Source organism: Neltuma alba, unplaced genomic scaffold (genome assembly GCF_004799145.2).
Source record: "Neltuma alba isolate B1F8T4 unplaced genomic scaffold, ASM479914v2 tig00000304_pilon, whole genome shotgun sequence".
Lineage (NCBI taxonomy): Eukaryota > Viridiplantae > Streptophyta > Magnoliopsida > Fabales > Fabaceae > Neltuma > Neltuma alba.
Genome location: NW_021632000.1, coordinates 118362 through 140110, shown reverse-complemented (window position 1 = coordinate 140110; position 21749 = coordinate 118362). Strand labels below are relative to the sequence as shown.

The 21749-nt window shown below is 33.5% G+C and overlaps 2 protein-coding genes across 3 annotated transcripts; both read left to right on the top strand.

Annotated features, from left to right (window-relative positions):
* Positions 1-1258: 1258 nt before the first annotated feature.
* LOC114717435 (thiamine biosynthetic bifunctional enzyme TH1, chloroplastic-like) lies at positions 1259-21223 on the top strand. 2 transcript variants are annotated; one of them, XM_028902667.1, is made up of 11 exons: positions 1259-1270; positions 15619-15786; positions 16124-16438; positions 16676-16750; positions 17182-17257; positions 17383-17458; positions 17670-17804; positions 18328-18392; positions 18539-18666; positions 19345-19601; positions 20476-21223. In XM_028902667.1, exons 3-11 carry the CDS (start codon positions 16274-16276, stop codon positions 21005-21007), a joined length of 1509 nt encoding a protein of 502 aa, XP_028758500.1. In that variant the 5' UTR covers positions 1259-1270; positions 15619-15786; positions 16124-16273; the 3' UTR covers positions 21008-21223. The 2 variants fall into 2 exon arrangements, with proteins under 2 accessions (XP_028758500.1, XP_028758434.1); XM_028902601.1 differs by lacking the exons at positions 1259-1270; positions 15619-15786 and adding an exon at positions 15506-15553.
* Positions 5782-12214, top strand: LOC114717192 (uncharacterized). Its single transcript, XM_028902322.1, has 11 exons — positions 5782-6208; positions 7022-7146; positions 7506-7950; positions 8059-8174; positions 8437-9220; positions 9518-9952; positions 10167-10355; positions 10466-10696; positions 10778-11123; positions 11244-11427; positions 11537-12214. The coding sequence occupies exons 1-11, from the start codon at positions 6002-6004 to the stop codon at positions 12048-12050; spliced, it is 3576 nt and encodes a 1191-aa protein (XP_028758155.1). The 5' UTR covers positions 5782-6001; the 3' UTR covers positions 12051-12214.
* Positions 21224-21749: the final 526 nt, after the last annotated feature.

The window sequence follows — 21749 nt, the reverse complement described above, 5'->3', positions numbered from 1 at the left end:
AGATTGAAAAAAAAAAGTTACTTTTCCACCGCTAATCCAAACACACCCTAATTCAAGTAGAAGAAAAGGAGGTTTCCAAATAATAAGCAAGCATTGTGTAAATCATAAGTCAATTGTTCTGCCGTTGGTTTGTGTCCGACCCCTTGCCCAAAATTTTGTTACAAAAAAAAATTGAGTCGGACCATGATTGTTCGGGTTGAGCTGGAAAAACCGTTTTCTTCCACTTATGATTACTTTAAAAAATTCCTTTAAATTTTTTTATATTTATTTCTAATTATTTCTTAAAAAACTAATGCAAAAATCTCTGGTTAGACCAAAAAATCACTACTTCTACTGTCTTTAATATATGACCTAATTGTTGAATTGGTTTTGATCCTAAATATAAGACCCATTTATCATATTTATTAATTTTTTTAAATTACCCCTATAGATACTCCCTTAAGCATAATCAAGTAGAAGAAAGAGAGAAAGTATTAAGAAAGATGATTATGGTATTTTAGAAAAAACGTGTCATATTTTTTATAATTAACTAACTTACTTAACTTTTTTAATATAATCAAATTAGTTAATTAAGTTTCATATTAAGGAGCGGACGAGTACTTTGTAGCCGAAATCCAGGATCGATTTTAGAAAATTGAACGACTCCCAAGTCCCAACGGAACATTGCGGTGGGTTTTCAAATTTCTTACGGGGATGAATAGTGTTATATGTCCCACTTTTATTTTGGTGGGCCCCAGATTAATTATCATGGAGACGACAAATTGAGGAAGAAAGTCAAATTAAACAATGAGAAAGTCATAAAACCTAACCACGTTAGGAAGCATAGGAAGTCTAATCGAAGCCATATTGATCAAGTTTGAAACTGGGGGTGAATTATTTGATTATGATTATGATTTTGATTTTGATAATGGATGACATGGTTAGGTCCTTGTTTGGAAGCCATCAGATCTACACCCACGCGAATCTAATTTGCATCATAGATGTATTAATTGCACAATATATCTTTCACCTAACATCTCCAAATTAAAATTTAATCGTCCAGATTTCTTTATTTTTTTAATTAAAAAAATCAGAACCACTTAAATTTAATCCCAGTATCTCCACTCAAATACATATATTCTCACATGTATGGCGCTGCAAACCACGCCCGTCTATCTTATATGCTGTTCCTAATCCTAAATGAAATCTCAATCAATTTTATTTATCATATTTATCTATTTTTAAAGTTATTTTTATAATAATTGTATATATTAAAGAGTTTCCATTAAAAGTAATCTTTATAATAATTATATACATTAAAGAGTTTTCACTAAATAAAAGTTCTAACGCATACCATAACAAAAGTAATTTAGGAAAGACTTTCTATTAAACAAAAGTTCTAATGCATATGATAGCAAGAGTAATTTAAGCAAGATTACACACATTTATTATAAATAATTATTTTAGTGAACTTTTTTAATATTCACAAACTAGTTATCAAACTCTTATATTAAAGATGAGGTTGTATATGAGATTTTTTTTTTCATAAAGGACATAAATAGTTTGACTAAAATTTTTTGCATTGTTTTTTTAAAGGATTGAAATGAGTATTACTCCTCTAGTCCTTAATATAAAATCTAATTAAAAGGTTGATTTTAGTTCTATATGTAAAATCTATTTCACATGTTTATTAGTTTTTTTTTTTCAAAGTTAACCTTATTGATATTTCCTTTCTAAGTAGGAGAGTAAGAGAAGAAATTAAGAAAGACACTTATGGTGTTTTAGAAAAAAAAAATTATATTAACTAATTTAATTAACATCTTTAATCTATTTAAATTAGTTAATTAGGTCTTAAGAACCGGAGGTATAGAATGCAATCAATATTAAAAAATTGGTGCATTCTCATAATTGATAAATATTTGGTAAGGATGGACCGTGGATCTATAGATAGTATCATTAGCTTAAATATTTTCATTATATTGAATATTCATAAAGATTTCTCACATTAATTACACGTGTGCATATTTGAATCGATGTGATTAATCTTAAATAAAGAGCATGTCTACAAAATTTATAATTTGCATAATTAATTAACTCATGGGTAGTTTTTTGTATGTGCTCAATATATATGCATAATGCGTATGTTTGTAAGTACATTAATAAAAGGAGTCCTTTTTAATACCATTATCTAATATTTAGTGTTATCAAGTCCTTTTTCTAAAAGCTAACATAATTTTTTTTTTCATTTACTGGCATTTTGGTTTTTGTAAAATGTTTATTTTTAAATTTTATTCCAATAGTCTTGAGTTACCATTGAGAACATGTGACCCTTGTTAAAATTTTAAAAATTTTAAAAATATAGTAGTGTTATTAAAACTAATTCAAAGGTTCATTATACACATGAAGGAAACGTGTTCACTTGAAGGAGAATGGCAACCTGTATTAGAATTCTAAGTATCACGAGTCATGTATCTTTTAATATTTTTTTAATCTATGCTTTGAGAAAAACAATATATTAATTCCAACAAGAAATAATCTAATTTTAAAACTTATATATATAAAAACAATCATATCTTTTTATCACTCCACAATGAATTGATATATACACCAAACTATTAGCTATGTCATTTTCTTAAGTGAAAAAAGGTATTACCTCCAGTTCTATTTATAAGAGTTAGTTGACTAATTTGAAGAAATTAAAGAAATAAGTTAAATTAGTTATTTGTAATAAACATATATTGTTTTTCCTAAAATATCCTTACTAATCAAATGTATTGGTTAAAACTATTATTGTTAGAAAGACTATCGTAGGAAAAAAATGTATAAATAAAAGAGACAAAATGGATTGGGATCTTATATTTAGGATCAAAATAAAAGTCAAACAATATCTTATATTAAGAAGTAAAGGTAGTATGTAATAAATTTAAGGGTTAATGCTATTTTTCAGTCTCTAAAATTTGATCTTATTTTAGTTTTGATGGATGATTAAAATGTGAAACCAATGATTTTGGTTATTGAAACCTTATCTCAGGAACCAAAAAGGTTATTTTATAAATAAAATTTTTAAGCAAGCCAAAATGAGATCAATCAAATGTTAGAGATTAAAGCCACTGGTCTCGAATTTTACAAACAAAATTAAAATAAAGTTAAATTTTACGTACTCTAAATAACATTATTAGCCCTCAATTTTATTCATTCCATTATTTGATAAATTAGTGTTTAATTACGAATAATTGTGTTGTAGTTAATCATCATTACGTTCTTATCACATTCATAGTATCATCATTTCATTGTTGAAAACAAATTAAAAATTATACAACCCTTAGGATCTCCATAAGTTTTCCCTTAAATACATATTTGAAAAAAGGTTTAAATATATACATGATTATTATATTGCAAAATGCAAATAATAAATCAATATTTAAAGAAAGTTGCGTTGTTTAATTAAGTAAATAAATACAAAAGGTCAAATCTAGAATTGAATATTATACTATTAAATATGGAAATGCATATTAAGATAACGTGCAGGTATAATGAATGATATCCATGAAAGGCAATGCTTGATCACCACAAGGCATGGGCCATGATTAGCCACATGGGTTCATATATTGGAGACGCTTGTGCTTGCAAGTTGCAACAATGGAATGTTTAATAATATACTCCTCCGGTCCTTAATATAGGACCCAATTCTTGAGTTTGTTTTGGTCCTAAATATAAGACCCATTTCTCATATTTTTAAATTTTCTCTAAATTACCCCTATGGATACTCCCTCAACTATAATCAAGTAGAAGAGGGAGAGGGGTATTAAGAAAGATGATTATGGTGTTTTAGGAAAAATGTGTCACTTTTCTTATAATTAACTAATTTACCTAACTTCCTTAATGTAATCAAATTAGTTAAATGGGTCTTATATTAAGGACCGGAGGAGTAATTTACATAACTCGCATCCTTGTTTATGATGCAATCTCCCAAGCCTTTTCAATTATTTTTATTATTTTTCTTTGATTCTAGACGCAGGAGATAAATAATCAATTAATGGAAATGAATGAAATTAGTTAAACTAATCATTTTTAAAAATAGTTGTTAATTTTATTAAAATATTCTTTTAATTCTTTTATAACGGAATAAAATCTCCTTTTAATATGTGAAATAAGATAGGCAATTTACAAATTATAAAGTTAAAAGATAAATTGAACTGGAATCTTATATTTAAAGTTAAAAAAGTTCTTTTAATTAATTTTTATATATTTTTTATATTTAAGATGGGAGGGAGTACTATTTAGGATTCAATGACTTGGGTATGTTTACCATCTTATATGTCATGTTTGAAAATATTAATATTAACTTGTTATCGTAAATTTACAATCAACTAACCACTTTATGCCAAATCAATTTACTAGAATATAACATGAATAATATGCTAGAATTTTTTTTTGGCAAAAAAAAGTTCAGATTTATGAATTATTTCATTTAATAAGAATTCAAAACAAAAATTGTATGCCAAAAATGTCATCTTACCATATTAATTAATTTGTAAATTCATTTCATATAATAAATTGGGAAAAGGAGGAGCATTCCGCCCGTAAAACATGTTGATGTTATGATGTAATGACATTGACAAGTCCATTTTTATTTTATTTTTAACATAAATCAATAAGAAAATTAAACGCAAGCTAAAATAGTGAAATAGTAAATACCACAGTCAATTAACAACTTTCATAAATAAAAAAAGAAAGAGATAATGTATGTTCGAACTTTTTATAAAAATAAGTGTAAAAAAATATGAATTATGATAAAAAAAAGGAGGTAATGTGTAATAACAATAACTACATATAATTTTATGTGTTATGGGGATTCATAGTTTTCTAAAACTTTATAAATTTTTAAAAAAATAAATCAGCTGAAAAAACCAACAATAACAAGAAAATAATAAGATAATAACAATACAAAATTGGACTTAATCCCTTTTATAAAAGTATTAATATAAAATATAAAGTTATCATTTACCATTATCATTACAAAATATTCCTCCGGTCTTAAATATAAAACCCGTTTTGTAGTGTAATATTTATACTCCTCCGGTTCTTAATATAAGACCCATTTAATTAATTTGATTAGATTAAGGAAGTTAGGTAAGTTAGTTAATTATAAGAAAAGTGACACATTTTTCCTAAAATACCATAATCATCTTTTATAATATCCCCTCTCCCTCTTCTATTTGATTATGGTTGAAGGAATATCTATAGGGGTAATTTAGAAAAAATTGATAAATATGAGAAATGAGTCTTATATTTAGGACCAAAACCAACTCAAGAATTGGGTCCTATATTAAAGACCGGAGGAGTATTATAAAATGGGTTTTATATTTAAAAACGGAGGAATACAGATAAACATCCAGTTAAATTAAATTAAGAAATCATGTATATTTTCTAAAAGTATATTTGTGAGCATTCTACAATTTTAAATTCTTTTTATTTTTTTATATTTCTATACAAATTATTTATCTTTATATATCAATTTTCTCAACTCTCTTCCCAACAAGCAATTTCTCGCACGGATTATTCTTTGGTTTTTTCCGGGAAGAAGGTACGATTTTCATTTCTTAGAAAAAACTCAGAGTAAATGTGACCCAAAACAAAAACAGGAAATGCGAAAATGAAAGAGAAAAAGAAAGAAAATTTGTATTGTATTAGTGTAAAGCCATCAAAACCAAACCATCGTCGCTTTTCACTTCCAATTTCCATTTCTTCTTCTTCTTTCTCACAAAAGCATTTTTAGTCTCTCTCTCTCTCTTACTCAAGCTCAAAAAGCTGTGTCCACTCGTCGGCTCGTCGCAACCTTTCGGTTTTTAATTTTTAATAATCATTTCGAAATATTTCTTCTGTATATATATTTGTGTCTATCGTCCCTTCATCATCGTTTTCATCTTCCTCATATTCGTCTTCCTTGTTGATCACTGTTCATACATTGATTTGTACGTACTACGTACTCACGCGCGCACGTACGGCGTCGTTTTGACGGATGGCTGCCGGAGTGGAGTTATCGGCGGGCAGAACCGCTGGTGGTGGGATTGCTATGGAATTCCCGGCCGGTGATGAGAACTCTTGTTTGTCGCCGCAGAGGCTTCCGAGGAGGCTCCGGCGACGGTTTCTTGATGTGGAGTGCAAGTCTCCGAGGACTGTTGAGGAAATTGAAGCGAAGCTTCGAGATGCTGATCTTCGAAGACAGGTAATTTCTTATTTCGGAATAGTTAAGTTTGGTTGGTGAAGCAGTTTACTGATTTTAGGAACTAACACTGGAGGGGCTTCAAAATTATGTGTTTTCTTCCGCTTTTTTCGCTTCGTGATTTGGAGTTATGATGAATTCTCTTTTGGAAAGTTTGGTGATTATGAAGCACCAAGATCGTAATTATTTTTCTATTGGATTCATCGGCTTCCAGGTAGAGCGGAGAATATCAATCAGTTTCGAAAAGTAATTCTTCCTTTTCTTTCATTCCGCGTCAGTTCTTTTCATAGTCTCCCTTGCTTTGTTTACAAGGTTATTTCTATGTTAGGTAGGAGAGGATGCTTTTCCGTTCGAAATTTGTTTCCCCCTTCACGGTGGTGCTTTTCCCATGGTTTTCAATGCTGAATTTTCGTTTTTGTTATGTTTTCCCGTCAATTCTTTAAATTTGTATCGCGGCGTTCGTTTTTGTTGGAATTAAATAGAACTTCTGCACTGATGGTATGCAATGGTTCCTCCACCCGACACGGATGCCCCCCCGGGGCGCTCCTCTTCTCTTTCCTTCCCTCGTTTTTCCTTTGTAATGTTTTTTTCCTTTTTACATAAATCCTAAGTCTTTTTTCTTTTGTCATATATACTTCTACCCTTTTAAATTTAATTATTCTTACTTTTTCCCAATGTTGCCTTAACCATAATTTTCATCTTTCAACAAATATTAAATTTCAAGGCATGTTTGAGGATTTTGGAAGTTCGCTTTGCCAAATTTTTTCCCCTTCAGACGGATGCTCATGAGTGCCCTCTTTCTTTTACCTGTTGCAGAAGCACTATGAGACACTCTCGTGCAAGGCACGTTCAAAACCAAGAAGCCCTTCCAGGTCCTCATCTCAGGAGGAGGATCTTGGCCAGCGACTAGAAGCTAAGCTGCAAGCCGCCGAGCAGAAGAGGTTGGTTCTCGATGTTGAATAGCCGACGTTATAGTTGTAGTTTACCGTAATAAATATTTATGTACAGTACTGTTAAAGTCACAGTTTCCAAGTTTCTCCACGCTGCGATTTACCTATCTTGGTTAGACTTATTTGGTCTATACCAGTTTCTCTCATATACCGAGAAATAGGATAGTCTTTTAAGCTTGAGACTCTTTACGGTCATTTCATGATAAAAGTAGTTGGAATAATATGTTTATAAATAATTTGCTTCTATTCAGGAATAATTAATAGTTAAACAAGATTTCTTTTCATATGCCAATGGAATTTGGATTTTGATTTATTTGGACCATTGAGCTAATTTTGTGGCAAATCTACAGACTGAGCATTTTAGCAAAGTCTCAGAGGCGCTTGGCAAGGTTAGATGAATTGCGGCAAGCAGCTAAGACAGGAGTAAAAATGCGTTATGAGAATGAACGTGTGAAGCTTGGGACAAAAGTGGAATCTCGTGTTCAGCAGGCAGAGGTTAATAGGATGCTTATACTCAAGGCTCGCAGACAAAGAAGGGCTACCTTGAGAGACAGATCATCTCAATCATTGTTACGCAGGATGGCTCGAGAGAGCAAATATAAGGAGCGTGTACGTGCTGCAATTCACCAAAAACGTGTTGCTGCTGAAGCAAAGCGACTTGGATTGCTGGAAGCAGAGAAGAAGAGGGCACATGCTCGAGTGTCACAAGTGAAACACATAGCTAAGTCTGTATCTAACCAGCGAGAGATTGAGAGAAGGAAAATGAAGGACCAGTTGGAAGATAGATTACAAAGGGTATAATAGTTGCTTGAAGTTGTTTGCATTCAAAATTTTCTTATGTCACTCACTGTCTTTGATTGTCCATGACTTTACTCGTGTTTCACGGTATTACTCATTAATTAGGCAAAAAGGCAAAGAGCAGAATATCTCAGGCACAGAGGAAGGTTGCGTGGTCACGTGCGAGAGAATTGGAATAGAATGCCAAAGCAAGCAGAGATTCTTTCCAGAAAATTAGCAAGGTTATTTGCATTTAAATTAGAATCTTTTGGTTGCTAGTGTTAGAATCTAGGATGACTTTTTATGCCAAGCAATGTGCTAAGATTCTTTGGAGCTTAATTTTTTGTTCTTCGAAACTGAAGTATAGTGAATTTTCCTATTGAGTTTCTTTCTGGTTTGCATCATTCACCTATTCCGTGTAGCTATTATATTCTTCAATTATTTCCTCTAAATTTGCTTGAAATTACTCAAAATCATCAACCTAAACATCATTGCTCATTGTAGGTGCTGGAGGCAATTCCGAAGTCTGACGAAAACAACTTTTGCCCTGGCAAAGGCTTATGATGCTCTGGGGATTAATCAGAAATCTGTCAAGTCAATGCCTTTTGAGCAGCTTGCCCGTCTGATTGAATCAATTTCCACAATTCAGACGACAAAAGCTTTACTTGACCGGGTTGAGAGCCGCCTTCAAGTATCAAGAGTGGTTGACCCTGCTAATATTTTATCTAGTTTGGATAATATTGATCACTTGCTTAAACGGGTTGCTACCCCAAAAAAGAAGGTGACTCCTAGGAGTTCTACAAGAAGCAGGGAGACAAAGAGAGTAAGCTCAGTCAAGGAATCAAACAGGAACCCAGCTAGGTCATCAAGGTATCCAGTAAGAGTTGTTCTTTGTGCTTATATGATATTGGGCCATCCAGACGCTGTTTTCAGTGGAATGGGAGAGCGTGAGATTTCTCTAGCTAAGTCTGCCGAAGAATTTGTCCAGATGTTTGAGTTGTTGGTAAAAATTATACTAGAGGGGCCTGTACTGAGTTCTGATGAAGAGTCTGATTCAGCAACTTTAAAACGTTTCACCTTCAAGTCTCAGCTTGCTGCTTTTGATAGAGCATGGTGCTCGTACTTGCATTGTTTTGTGGTCTGGAAGGTCAAAGATGCTCAATTATTAGAGAAGGATTTGGTTAGGGCAGCTTGCCAACTTGAGGCGTCTATGATTCAAACTTGCAAGTTGACTCCAGAAGGAGATAATGATAGGCTTACTCATGATATGAAAGCAATTCAGCATCAGGTAATTACCCATGTCAATTCTGAGTTTTCTTATTGAATACCAGTTTACAGAATCTTCTTCTTCTTCTTCCTGGTGATGAATTTTTTTCTTTTATTATCCAATTTTTCTCCATGCCTTGTCTCCTGCCTTGAACATTTTATTCCTCTTATATGTATTTAAGCACCTTTGTAATCGGATTTTTTTTCTTCAAAAGGTTTCTATTTGTGACTGAGCTCTGGTGAGGTGGCTGTCATGTAACAAAAAGGGGTTCTGTTAAATATCTCGTGTAAGTTTATTTACATATATTTCTTGATGCAGGTCTCTGAAGATCAAAAACTTTTAAGAGAAAAGGTGCAGCACCTGAGTGGAGATGCTGGCATTGAGCGTATGGAGAGTGCTTTATCTGAAACACGATCTAAATTCTTCAAAGCAAATGAAAGTACTAGCACAAGCCCATTCAACTTCTCACCTTCTCTTTCACCTGTTGCTAGCTCCACAGAATTAAACACTCCACTTGAGAGTAACCGAAAGCCTAGTCGTGTGGTTCGCTCCCTATTTAATGAGTCTGAACCTTCTTTGCCTAGAGGGTCCAGCTTGTCTGCAGGTAGAATCAATTCAGATGGTCAGCTGGGCTCTTCTGATGAGAAGTTGGTAACTGAGAACGAACTCTTTGTGAATGAGTTTCTCCATGAACGTCACCATAGTTTCTCTGATGGCTTAGGCATTGCTGATCACTGCCAAAGTAGCATCGAGGTTGGTGCATCATCGTAATTTTATTGTTATAATACCATCTGGCAGTTATTTTTGTTGAAATAATACTTTGGCCTTTGAGGATGTCTATGTCCAGAAGTTATCTTTTTAGAGTCATTTTGAAGATAAATTTTCTCACGCAGAAATATATAGAAAATGCACCTGCTGATGGCAGTCTATAAAATTTTTGAGTCCTGATTTGCTTGTGTGTTTTCAGGGAAAAATAAAGCAGACAATGGAAAAGGCTTTCTGGGATAGCATCATGGAATCCATAAATCAGGAACAACCAAACTATGATCGAGTTGTTCAACTCATGAGAGAGGTCAGGGATGAAATTTGTGAGATGGCTCCTCAAAGCTGGAAGGAGGATATTCTATCAGCAATTGATCTAGACATTTTTTCCCAGGTAGTAGCCTGTCTATAATTTTGGTGTGTGATGATTATTTAGTTTCTAAATTGGAATATTGAATCTTAACTCTTCCACTTCTGACGTGTCTCTCTTCTTTGTTTCTGAAGGTTCTGCAATCAGGTGGTAACCTGGATGTCGATTACCTTGGAAAGATTCTGGAGTTTTCACTGGTCACTTTGCAAAAGCTTTCCGCTCCAGCCAACGAGGAGACAATCAAGGCCAAACACCATAATTTATTTCTGGAGTTGAATGAAATATGCCAATTAAGAGACGAGTCAAAAAATTCATGTGTCATGGCTCTAATCAAGGGCTTGCAGTTTGTCCTAGAACAGACTCAGGTATGTTTTAGAGATTGGATACCTCCTAGATTTTGTTTTTTTCCTTAATTGTTTTTATGTTTAACTAAGCTCTTATGACAGATTCTTAAGAAAGAAATAAGCAAAGCCCGCATAAGATTAATGGAGCCTTTGTTAAAGGGACCTGCTGGTCTTGATTATCTTAAGAATGCCTTTGCTAACCGTTATGGATCTCCATCTGATGCCAAAACCTCTTTGCCTTCGACGCTGAGATGGCTCTCATCTGTTAGGACATCGAAAGATCAGGACTGGGAAGAACACTTGAACTCCTCCTCAGCTTTGGGAATTGTTAATAGCTCCTCCTCCCAGGGATGCCTGCCTTCCACCACTCTCAGAACTGGGGGAAGGATTCTGTCTAAAGCAACTGGCAGCCAAACAGCCTTTTCTGCTGCTGATGCAATTACTACAGGTTCAAAATCAGTAGATGGATAGAACATTTTTAGCAGAAAAAATTGCTTTTAGAGATATTATTTTCACATCTGTTGCTTGAGTTCATGATTTTCTGAGACATGCCCGTGTGTTTGAACAGGTGATCAGCTGCCAGAATGCAGAGGAGAATTAATTGATCTAGTTGTGAGGCTTGGTTTGCTAGAGTTAGTTAGTGGTATATCTGGTCTGACTCAAGAAGATCTACCTGAAACTTTATCACTTAACTTATTCAGGCTGAGGTCTGTTCAGTCTCAAATTCAGAGGATTATTGTTATTTCCACTAGGTAAGCGGCACAAAAAATTGTGCGCAAAAAATCGTATATCTGAACCGTTATTTAAGAGAGTATGTTGTGTATGTTTCTAAGTGGTGAACATTTTTATCTGGAATTGCAGCATCCTTATTTGCCGCCAGATTCTTGTGAGTGAAAAGGCAGTAGGTAGCACCGTGGGAATGGAAAGCATAGTATCAAAGTGTGCCGAAAAACTTGCAGATCTCTTGGACCGGGATCAAGAAGTCAGTGTTGACAATATCGTTGAAGTAATCTGTGATTTCTCTGCGGGTGGCGATTTAGACATTGATGCAGGAAAACTACAGAAAATGAAGGTAGTTGCTGCCAGGATGCTTCCAAAGAGCTTACAGGCTGGAGATGCAGTGTTTGAGAGGGTGTCCAATGCAGTCTATACAGCCGTTCGAGGTGTCGTGCTTGGCGGAAATGGGGTCCAGGGTAGAAAGTTAGCAGAAATGGCCCTCCGAAAGGTAGGGGCTGGTTTACTGACTGAAAGGGTGGTGAAAGCTGCTGAAGTTTTGATTGTGGCTGCCACTATATCCGTAAGTGTTCATGGACCATGGTATAAATATTTGACTGATAACATGAGTAATAATAATAATCAGGAAGTACAGGAATAATAAAATACGGTTGTACATAGCAGCGTGAAGTTGTCACTGTATCTTAGGGTTGTAAAGTGATAGGTGATATCGATTGTTGTTAAGCATGTTGAATTCTTTTAGTGTATAGTAATGAGATGTATATATTTGTCTAAGAATGTTATTTCTCTGAATTGTTTGAGGTTTTCCTCTATCTCTCTTTCTCTCTCTCTCTCTCTGCCTTAAGGGTCACACGAATCTTGAAAGACAACTCCAGTGTTTTTCTATAACTTGTGTTTCATGTCAAATTGATTTCCGGGGGTGGCTCCCCCCGAACATCTCTTGTTTAGAGCCATTAGAAGGAAATTCCTTGCGGAGCCATTAGAAAGACATCCTTAAAAATTCGCAGCAGAGTAGTTGTAGTCAAACAATGCACGCAATTGGTCGATGTCTTGTATTTCTCTCTATTCCGTTGTTTATGGAAAGGAAAATTAATCTTTTAGTCTCTAAAATTTTGATTAGTTATTCACTATAATTTGAAGGTTCTATTTTATTGTTTATTTAAGGGAAAACTAATGTAAAATCCCATTTCCTAAAAAAGTTATAGCTCTCAATTTTGGGGGAGGCAAATCAATTGTGGTGATTTGGAAGTGAAGATGGGAGATTAAATTATTCATCAAATGTCAAGGTTCAAATATTTAGAATTCATTATATGTGAGGATAATGAAATTGAGGGAGATGTTTTTTATAGAATACAAGTTGAGTGGTTAAAGTGGAGGAAGGTTATAGGAGTTATTTGTGATAAGAAAGTACTTGAGAAGCTTATAAGTTAGGGTAGTAGAAATGAAATTGTTGAAATGGATGTGTGGTTATATAGGAAAAGATAAGAGTCGAAATAAAAATATCAGAGTAAGAGTAGGTGTGGTGCTTATCAAAAAGAAAATGGTTGAATATTATTTGAGATGGTTTGGGCATATACAAAGAAGATCATTGGAGGTGCGATGAGAAGGGTAGATTATACAGCTTGGAGCTTTATAAAAAGGGGCAGAGGAAAACCAAGGAGAATGCTCAATGAGATCTTATGGTCCATAACATATCTAAAAACTTAGTTGTTGATAGAGCATAATAGCATCATGCGATCTATGTAGCCAACTCTACCTAGTGGGATAAGGCTGTTTCTTACTACTTTCGATCTTAATTATAAGAGCTAGTTGACTAATTTGAGAAAATTAAGAAAATAAGTTAAGTTAGTTATTTGTAATAAATAGGTGTTATCTTTCCTTAAATATCCTTACTAATCAAGTGTGTTGGCTAAAACTACAATTATTAGAAGGACTATCTTCAAAAAAATTGTATAAATATGAGAGACAAAGTGAACTGCGGTGTTATATTAGGACTAAAATAAAAGTCAAACGAGGTCTTATATTAAGGACCGGAGGTAGTATTTTTTAGAACAAGTTTTGGAAATAAAACAAAAAATTGTTCGGAAAATAATTTTAAAAAAAGACATTTGAAAAAACAAAAAATAACACTTAAATAAGTGGTAGTTGTCATCGATAATAATAGGTAGCGGATAATAGATGAGAAGAGAAAAATAATTTCTCCAATTTAAAAAAAACATAAAAACAAAGACAAGAAGATATGTAAAGGTTGTTTTGAGCTTTTAGTTTTTTAAAAAAATGTTACTATTTTTTTAATTATTAAACAATTTTTTTTGCTTTTGTGTTTTTAAAATAAAAAAATTATTTTCAAGACAATAGACCGAACAAACCCTAATTTTCCCTTTATTTAAGGTCAATATGATAATATTGAGATTGACATTAATGTTGATATCAATAGGCAGACAAATTTGTGTAATATAATTTAGGGGAAAAAAAAAGCGGCAATTTCCTTCCTCGATGTTTTCTGTATCCATACGAATTCAAATTTAAAACCTTACGTTTAAATGGTTAAAATTTCTTAATTATCCAACGTCTTTCGGGAGATGTAAAATGTGTTTCATTATTTTTTGAGTAAAATATTCTGACTACCTTTTTAATTTGCATCAATTACACAAACTCCCTTTTTATTTTAAAAATATATAGTTTAATCCAATAAGTTAACACCCTTAGGAATATTCTAAAAAGATTCTAAAAACATTATTTTTAACTGAAATTTATATTAAAATAAATTTTACTTACTATTTTACCCTTTATTCTAATAAATTTCTAAATTATGTATTTACAGTCATATAAATTTCATTCATTTAAGGTGAACATAAAAGACTTGATTAAAAATTTAACTAATATTTTCAATAAATATATATTGACAAAACATGTTTATAAATTTTTGTAACAAAATGTCTTCAAAAATTTTGAATTATAAGTTTAAATAATTTATAAAACCTTTTAAACTTATATTATTTAAACTCTACGATAAACAAAAACTATGTATTTAGAATACATTTTTACAATTTAAAAGAAATCAAAGTAAATAATTTCTAATGAATGTGATAAAATATTAAAATTATAAAATTTTATAATTTGGATCAAAATTAATAAATTTTGTAACATATTAGAAATTTATAAAATATACGTATTGCAAAATATAAATGTCTAATAATTATTAAGTTAAAAAGAGGCATTTTGATCAAAGAAATAATTTAAAATTAAACTTAACGGTCAACTAACGATTTGGATGGATAAAAATTTAATATTAAATATAGAAGAAAGGTTTATGTAACATATATTTTAATTGTAAATGAGGTTTATATATGTTTTCAAAATAGAAGGGAGGTTTTAACTTTGATTTTGAGGAGTTAAAAAACCCAAATAGTATTAAGTGGGTTTCAAAAAAACGGAGATGTAACCAAAAATTACAATTATAATTAACACCAAACATTAATATAGCAGAATATACAGTACCGGGCAAAAAGTAGAATATATAATAATTTAGGTTATTTTACAAGTCATTTTAGTAAATTTAGTACTACTTGCTGTTTTAAATATCAGACCTTATTTATAATTTATAAACAAGATTTTATATTAGGATTGTAGGTAATATTTGAGTTGAATAAAAATTCATGCAAGGAGTATAATTTTCTGAAAAATACTACTCCTCCGGTCTTTAATATAGGACCCAATTCTTAAGTTGGTTTTGGTCCTAAATATAAGACTCATTTCTTATATTTATCAATTTTCTCTAAATTACCCATATGGATACTCCCTCAACCATAATCAAATAGAAGAAGGAGAGGAGGTATTAAGAAAGATGATTATGATGTTTTAGGAAAAATATGTCACTTTTCTTATAATTAACTAACTTACCTAACTTCATTAATCTAATCAAATTAGTTAAATGGGTCTTATATTAAGAACCGGAGGAGTATTTATGATAGTATAACCTTTTTTTCAAAAAAAAAAAACGGCTCACATCATCACGCCGTGCGTCGGGTCGGGTCGGGTCGCAGTCAACAAAAAAGTAGTCAGAAATTGAAAACTCTGACCCGATTCAGTCGGAAATTCATGGCCTCCGCTCAGCTCCTCCCCGCGCACTTCCATTCCCAGGTACGCCTCTTCTCTTCATTTAGTTTTTTGGTTCTTCGGAAAATAATGGAAAATGATCATACGAGGGAACCTAGGAAACTGTATCAACCTCTTGTTTTGTTGCCCCTCATTCTGATGCTTAATTTAGCTGAGCTTGTAGAGATAATATATATTTAATTCTGTGCTTTTGATATCAACCAAGGCGGGCGAGCTGTCCATTTCTTTGTTTTTCTCTGGAGCCGTCACTGTAAACGGTAAGAAATTGACAGCTGGTAGACGAGAGGAACGCATGGATTGTGAAATAAGCAACCAAAATAAAGTCAAAACCATTGTCATTCGGGAATTAGTATTAGTACTACGTAAGCATTTTCTTTTTCTAGACTAGACGATGTGTAATTTCAGTGCTGAAGACTGAAGCATCTAGTTCTATAGTAATCAAATGGAGAGTAACATTTTACTTTTGTACGTCACGGTTTTTCTGATGAGCATGCTTTATTTTCTTTCTTTCTGTTTTTTCTTCCGTTTTCCCGTGTACTGAGGCTTACATTTCATGCTTTTGCGTTCCTCCCCTCATTTATTCTCTTTCTCTAGAGCTGTCGCAAGCCAAATCCAATCCAGTTTCCTCCCCTGCTGTTTAAACAAATAAGGAGCTCAAGCTTCCTGTTTCATAATTCAACAACTAATCAGAATAATCCAAGGAAGGTGGTTTTGAACGTGCAAGCAGATCGATCTTCAGCAACCATGCAGAAACGAGAGATGAAAGTTCCTCATGTACTGACAGTTGCTGGCTCTGATTCCGGGGGTGGTGCCGGTATTCAAGCTGATCTGAAGGCTTGTGCTGCTAGGATGGTTTACTGTTCCACCGTGATCACTGCTGTCACTGCACAGAATACTGTTGGAGTCCAGGTTGAAGTTTCATATTAATTCCATTGCTTTTGCTTACGTTCATTTCTGAGGAATTAAAGAAGAAAAGGCAAGAATTTAATTCACAATTCGCAAATATTATATGATAAAGTTAATTGAAACAGAAGTGTTAAGCTAAATATTTTTACTAGGCTACACAATTAGTAAGTTGGCTTAGTTTAATTACTTTTTGACACTAATTTTTGATAAAACCATCCTCAAATAACTTAAAATTGTTAGGGGGTGGACATCATGCGTGAGGATTTTGTGGCTGAGCAGCTTAAGTCTGTGCTCTCTGACATGGATGTCGATGTGGTAAGTCAAAATACTGAGTGCTACAGTGGTTAGCTGCAAGTATTTTGCTGGTTGTAATCTCATAGGATTGAGTATCCAAAGAATTAAGGAACAAACAGGTGACCAAACAGAGAAAGAAAGGTTTGATAAAGCAAGCATAAAGATGTTACCGCCTGTATGCAAATGTTTGCATTCCAAGAGTGAAGTAGAATAAATGGTTGTCATGAATTTGTGGGCATATTGTGAAAGTTAAATTATATGGTAATCTTGAAATATAATTTTTAAACCGAGTGGCTTATTAAGTTATGATTGTATTTAAATGCTCTTTCATTGTGAAAATTTGAAATAAAAGAGTTTTTTTTTGTGTAGCTGTTTCTTCTTGACATGACGTGAGGTATTCGTTACTCAAATGCTGATTTATTTCCCTCCTAAACTAAATGTTATGTGCCTAGGTCAAAACAGGCATGCTGCCGTCTCCTGGCATAGTGAGGGTCCTTTGTCAGAGTCTCAGGGAATTTCCTGTCAAGGGTATTCACTTTTACAGAAATTGCTATTATGTTTATTATTAATTTTTTTTGGGTGACAATTATGTTTATTATTTTATTGGAGAGTGGAGTTGCTTCTGACTGACTTAGTTCTGTTGCTGAAGGCAGCTCTGGTTGTTGATCCTGTCATGGTATCTACCAGTGGAGATGTACTTGCTGGTCCATCTGTCCTAGCTGGATTTCGGTTAGTTTGCTGATCCTGAACTTTTACTAAACATCCTTACGGCATGAAGTATAAGATCAAAAAAGAAAAAGAAAAGAAAAGGCATGAAATATACACACATCGTATTTCTATAATACCTGATAAAAGGATAAAATCTGCGTCTATATTTATTTTAACTTTACCTTAAAATGAATGGAAACTTATTGTGCTTGTTATTGCTTTTATCTTTTAGGGAGGAACTTCTTCCCTTGGCCAACATTGTAACTCCCAATATAAAAGAGGCATCAGTCTTACTTGGTGGCGTGCCAGTGAGATCAGTTTCTGATATGCGTGCTGCTGCAAAATTAATACATGACATGGGTCCTAGGTTAGTTGCTGCATCAACATTTATCGTTCATCTATTATGAATGCTCATTTACTTCGTACATAGAGTTCCACTTCATGAGAGGTAGACTTTGGACATCAAACCATTTGTTTGGTACTGCTTGAGCTTACGAGATATAATGCATGGAACTTATAAAGAATTATTTAATGCTTCACAAAAATGTGAAATCGAGAAAAATAAAATAGCCATTTGTATATTACTGGTAGGACAAATCTATAACAATGAATTGCCATATTGGTCTTCTTACTGAAAGTTTTCATATGAGCGTGAATTAAAGTGTATAGCATAGAGTAATTTGTTGAATTGTTTTCGAAAAGTATGACGTCCAACAATGATTTTACTCTAGCTTGAGTATCTAATGTTGTGTATGTAAAAAGGTTTGGCTTCTTGACAATCAATTAAGATGTATAAGCATATTTGTCATTGAGAGGGGTGCTGAATATAATTGTAGGGTACTCTAATTTAAGAACAGTGTGATTTGGCAAATAATTTATTTTCACTTCAGGAATGTACTTGTCAAAGGTGGTGACCTGCCCAATTCATCAGACGCCATTGATGTATTATTCGATGGTAAGGTTGAAGCCGTTAAATCTGAGATGCAGCTTCTTCCTTTCCCTTTTTTTTTTCTTTTTTTTTAAATTATTTTTCCTTCTCAAAGATGTATGCCCAAATTCATGTTTAAAATTAACTCCATCTCTAGGTCTTGAGTTTTGCAGGTGAGGGATTCTATGAGCTCTGTTCTTCACGTGTGAATACTCGCAACACTCATGGTACTGGCTGTACTCTGGCATCATGCATAGCTGCAGAACTGGCGAAAGGTTCCTCGGTACTTGAAGCTGTTAGGGTCAGTTTGTTAACCACTATATCCAGAGATATCGTATTTATTAATATTCTGTTTGTTTGACTTGTTGACCATTTATTTATGTTTGCACATGATCATAGTGACTTAGTGAGTCCATATTTAGCTTTGGAGTTGAATCTTAACCAAATAACGTTTGAGTGTACAGAATTTATTTTTGTCTTAATAAGCATGACTGTAACGATCTACTTTAACTTTCCAACATGTGATTGATTTACAAATGGTTTTCTTTTATACTTGCATGCTTTGTGTGGGTATGCTTTAAGGAGGGGGAATGGATATTTAGAATCAATTATTACGGAGAACTGGCATTTTTTTTTTTTAATGGCTTCACCTTGGTCTAAAACAGTATCGTCTGTAGCACAATTCCAGGTTAGTATGTTTTAGAATGTAGGAAATTTGAAGTCAGTATAATTCTCATCCGCTGATGCAATTAATGGGATTGTACCTTTCTATGAAAATTGTATTGTGAAGAATACAGTTGAACCCAGCCTTCAAGTTTCTAGGAATTCTCCATCCCCAGCTCTTGCAAGTGTTGTAGATGAAGATAGTTCATGTTAGTTTAATGAGGCCTTTGCAAGTTGTCCTCCCTGTGCTGGGGCAGTTACATGTTTGAATATAGCAAAATCCATGAAGTTCTTTCTTCCTCTTGGGTTGTGTCAGGTGGCTAAACATTTCATCGAGACTGCCTTGGATTACAGCAAAGACATTGTGATTGGAAATGGAGCCCAAGGCCCTTTTGATCATTTTTTTGCCTTTAAAAATGCCAATCAGAATTCTTGCAGACAGGATAAGTTCAATCCAAATGACTTACTGCTATATGCTGTAACGGATTCAGGCATGAACAGAAAGTGGGGCCGTTCCATTTCCGATGCTGTTAAAGCTGCTGTAGAAGGAGGCGCTACCATTGTTCAATTAAGGTTTGTCATCTAATGCTTGTAGTGTGCTTTACTTTTTGAGTCATATAATCACTGTGATACAGAAAAGTAGGTTCCTTCCCATCTTTATTTCGTAGTAGATATCATTGGCTATGGTTTAATATTCCCAGTCAACTATCCTAAAGATCTGGTAATCTGTGTGGAGTATAAATCATAAGGAAAATGTTCTTTTTTCTTTTTGGTCATGGATTCGTGAATTATGACCAAATACCTCTTGTTGTTTTGCCTATCCCTTCTGGACGGATGTAATTTCGGGTCTGAATAGTTGAACTTGAACAAAAAACAGCGGATCTTTATTCTTTGATCTATTGTCAGTATCCTTGTTGTTTTCAGCTTTCTTTTATCTTATCCCTAGTTTTGCTCTTTTATCCTCTCTTTTTCCCTCACTCACTCTTTGCGTGATTCACATCAAATATTTTCAGTCAAGGGAGTGCTTCTTAAGCTTTATATTATCTCCTTTTGGTATTGTTGAATTGCATATCATGTAGACAAGCTCACATATGCGATAATTTTTTCCACCAAGTCTCTTCATTTTTGCGAAGCATCATGTATGGATCTCATTCAGCCAATACTCCTATCCTCAAACGGTCCCTAGGTTCTGAATCGTACTTCTGGCTTTGCTTTGCCAACTTAAGAAGGTTGAGACGAATGTTTTCTAGCATCCCAATCACGTTGAAGTGCTTGTTGAGTCACTCTCATTGAAGTATCGTCTGTGATTCATGTTTGACTATTGTTTGTTTATCTCATGAACTTAGGAAGTTAGGTGTGGCCCAGAAAAAGAAAAGAAAAGAACACAGGTAGTTGGGGTAGTTGGGATAAAATTATATCTCATAGCACACTGCTTATTCTTTTACAGGGAAAAGCATGCCGAAACTAGAGAGTTCTTGGATGCAGCCAAAGCATGCCTTAAAATATGCCGTTCCTATGGGGTGCCTCTACTCATAAATGATCGCATTGATGTGGCCCTTGCTTGTGATGCCGATGGTGCTCATCTTGGTCAGTCTGACATGCCGGCACATGTTGCTCGAACTCTTCTTGGTCCTGAAAAGATAATCGGTGTATCATGCAAGACACCAGAGCAAGCCAAACAAGCATGGATTGATGGTGCTGATTACATTGGTAGTGGTGGTGTATATCCCACAACCACCAAGGAAAACAATAACACTATAGGTGTAGATGGGTTAAAAGAAGTATGCCTGGCTTCTAAACTGCCTGTGGTCGCAATTGGCGGCATTGGACCGTCGAATGCACGTGCTGTAATGGAAACCGGCATGCCAAATTTGAAGGGTGTTGCTGTTGTTTCAGCCCTATTTGACAGAGAGTGCATTCTGACAGAAGCCAAAAATTTGCACACTATATTAAGTAAGGCAGTGTTAAAGAAGAAATGAGCATAAGTTCTGCAAATATGGGAGCAATGCTTGCAGATTGAGATTTGCAATTTGTGCTCAGAGTTTGGATGGACGAAAGATTAGAAGAGTTTCAGTAGCTTCATTAATAGAAACATTGAATGGCAGATTCTTTGGACATGATTCTTTTAAAGTCAAGTATTCCTGCAAAGCTCAATACTCTGCAAAACAAAGCAGCACTAGGTTTTTTTTTATTTCGGAAAAATGACGCTTCGATACTAAAAGATAAATTTAATTACAGGAAGCCCATTTATTGATGAGGAAAAAAAAAAGCGTAAAATCTTTATAGTAATAACATTTCAGTCTTACTTTTATCGATGCTTTCATCAAAATGAAGGGATTGTTTCGTTGGATTCCAGGAAGCCCATTTCTAAGGAATCCAAATTGCTTTATCATATAGAATAAGTTTGATCATCCACCATCAACATTCCTTAGGAATCATTATTGCCACATTCATTAGAATCAATCAAACTCTGACCTTCCTCCTTGTGCCGAGGGAAAAAAAAATCCCCTTTAGCTTAGGTATTAATACATGCATGCAGATATATGAAGCATATGTGTGTGTACCTAAGATATATTAAAATAAAGTCGACATATATATGGTAAAATAAGATTTTAAATATATATGCGCTAAATTATAAAAATTTAAATAATATATAAATAAATGCAAATATAAAATACATTAAAATAAAGCCGACATATATATGGTAAAATAAGATTTTAA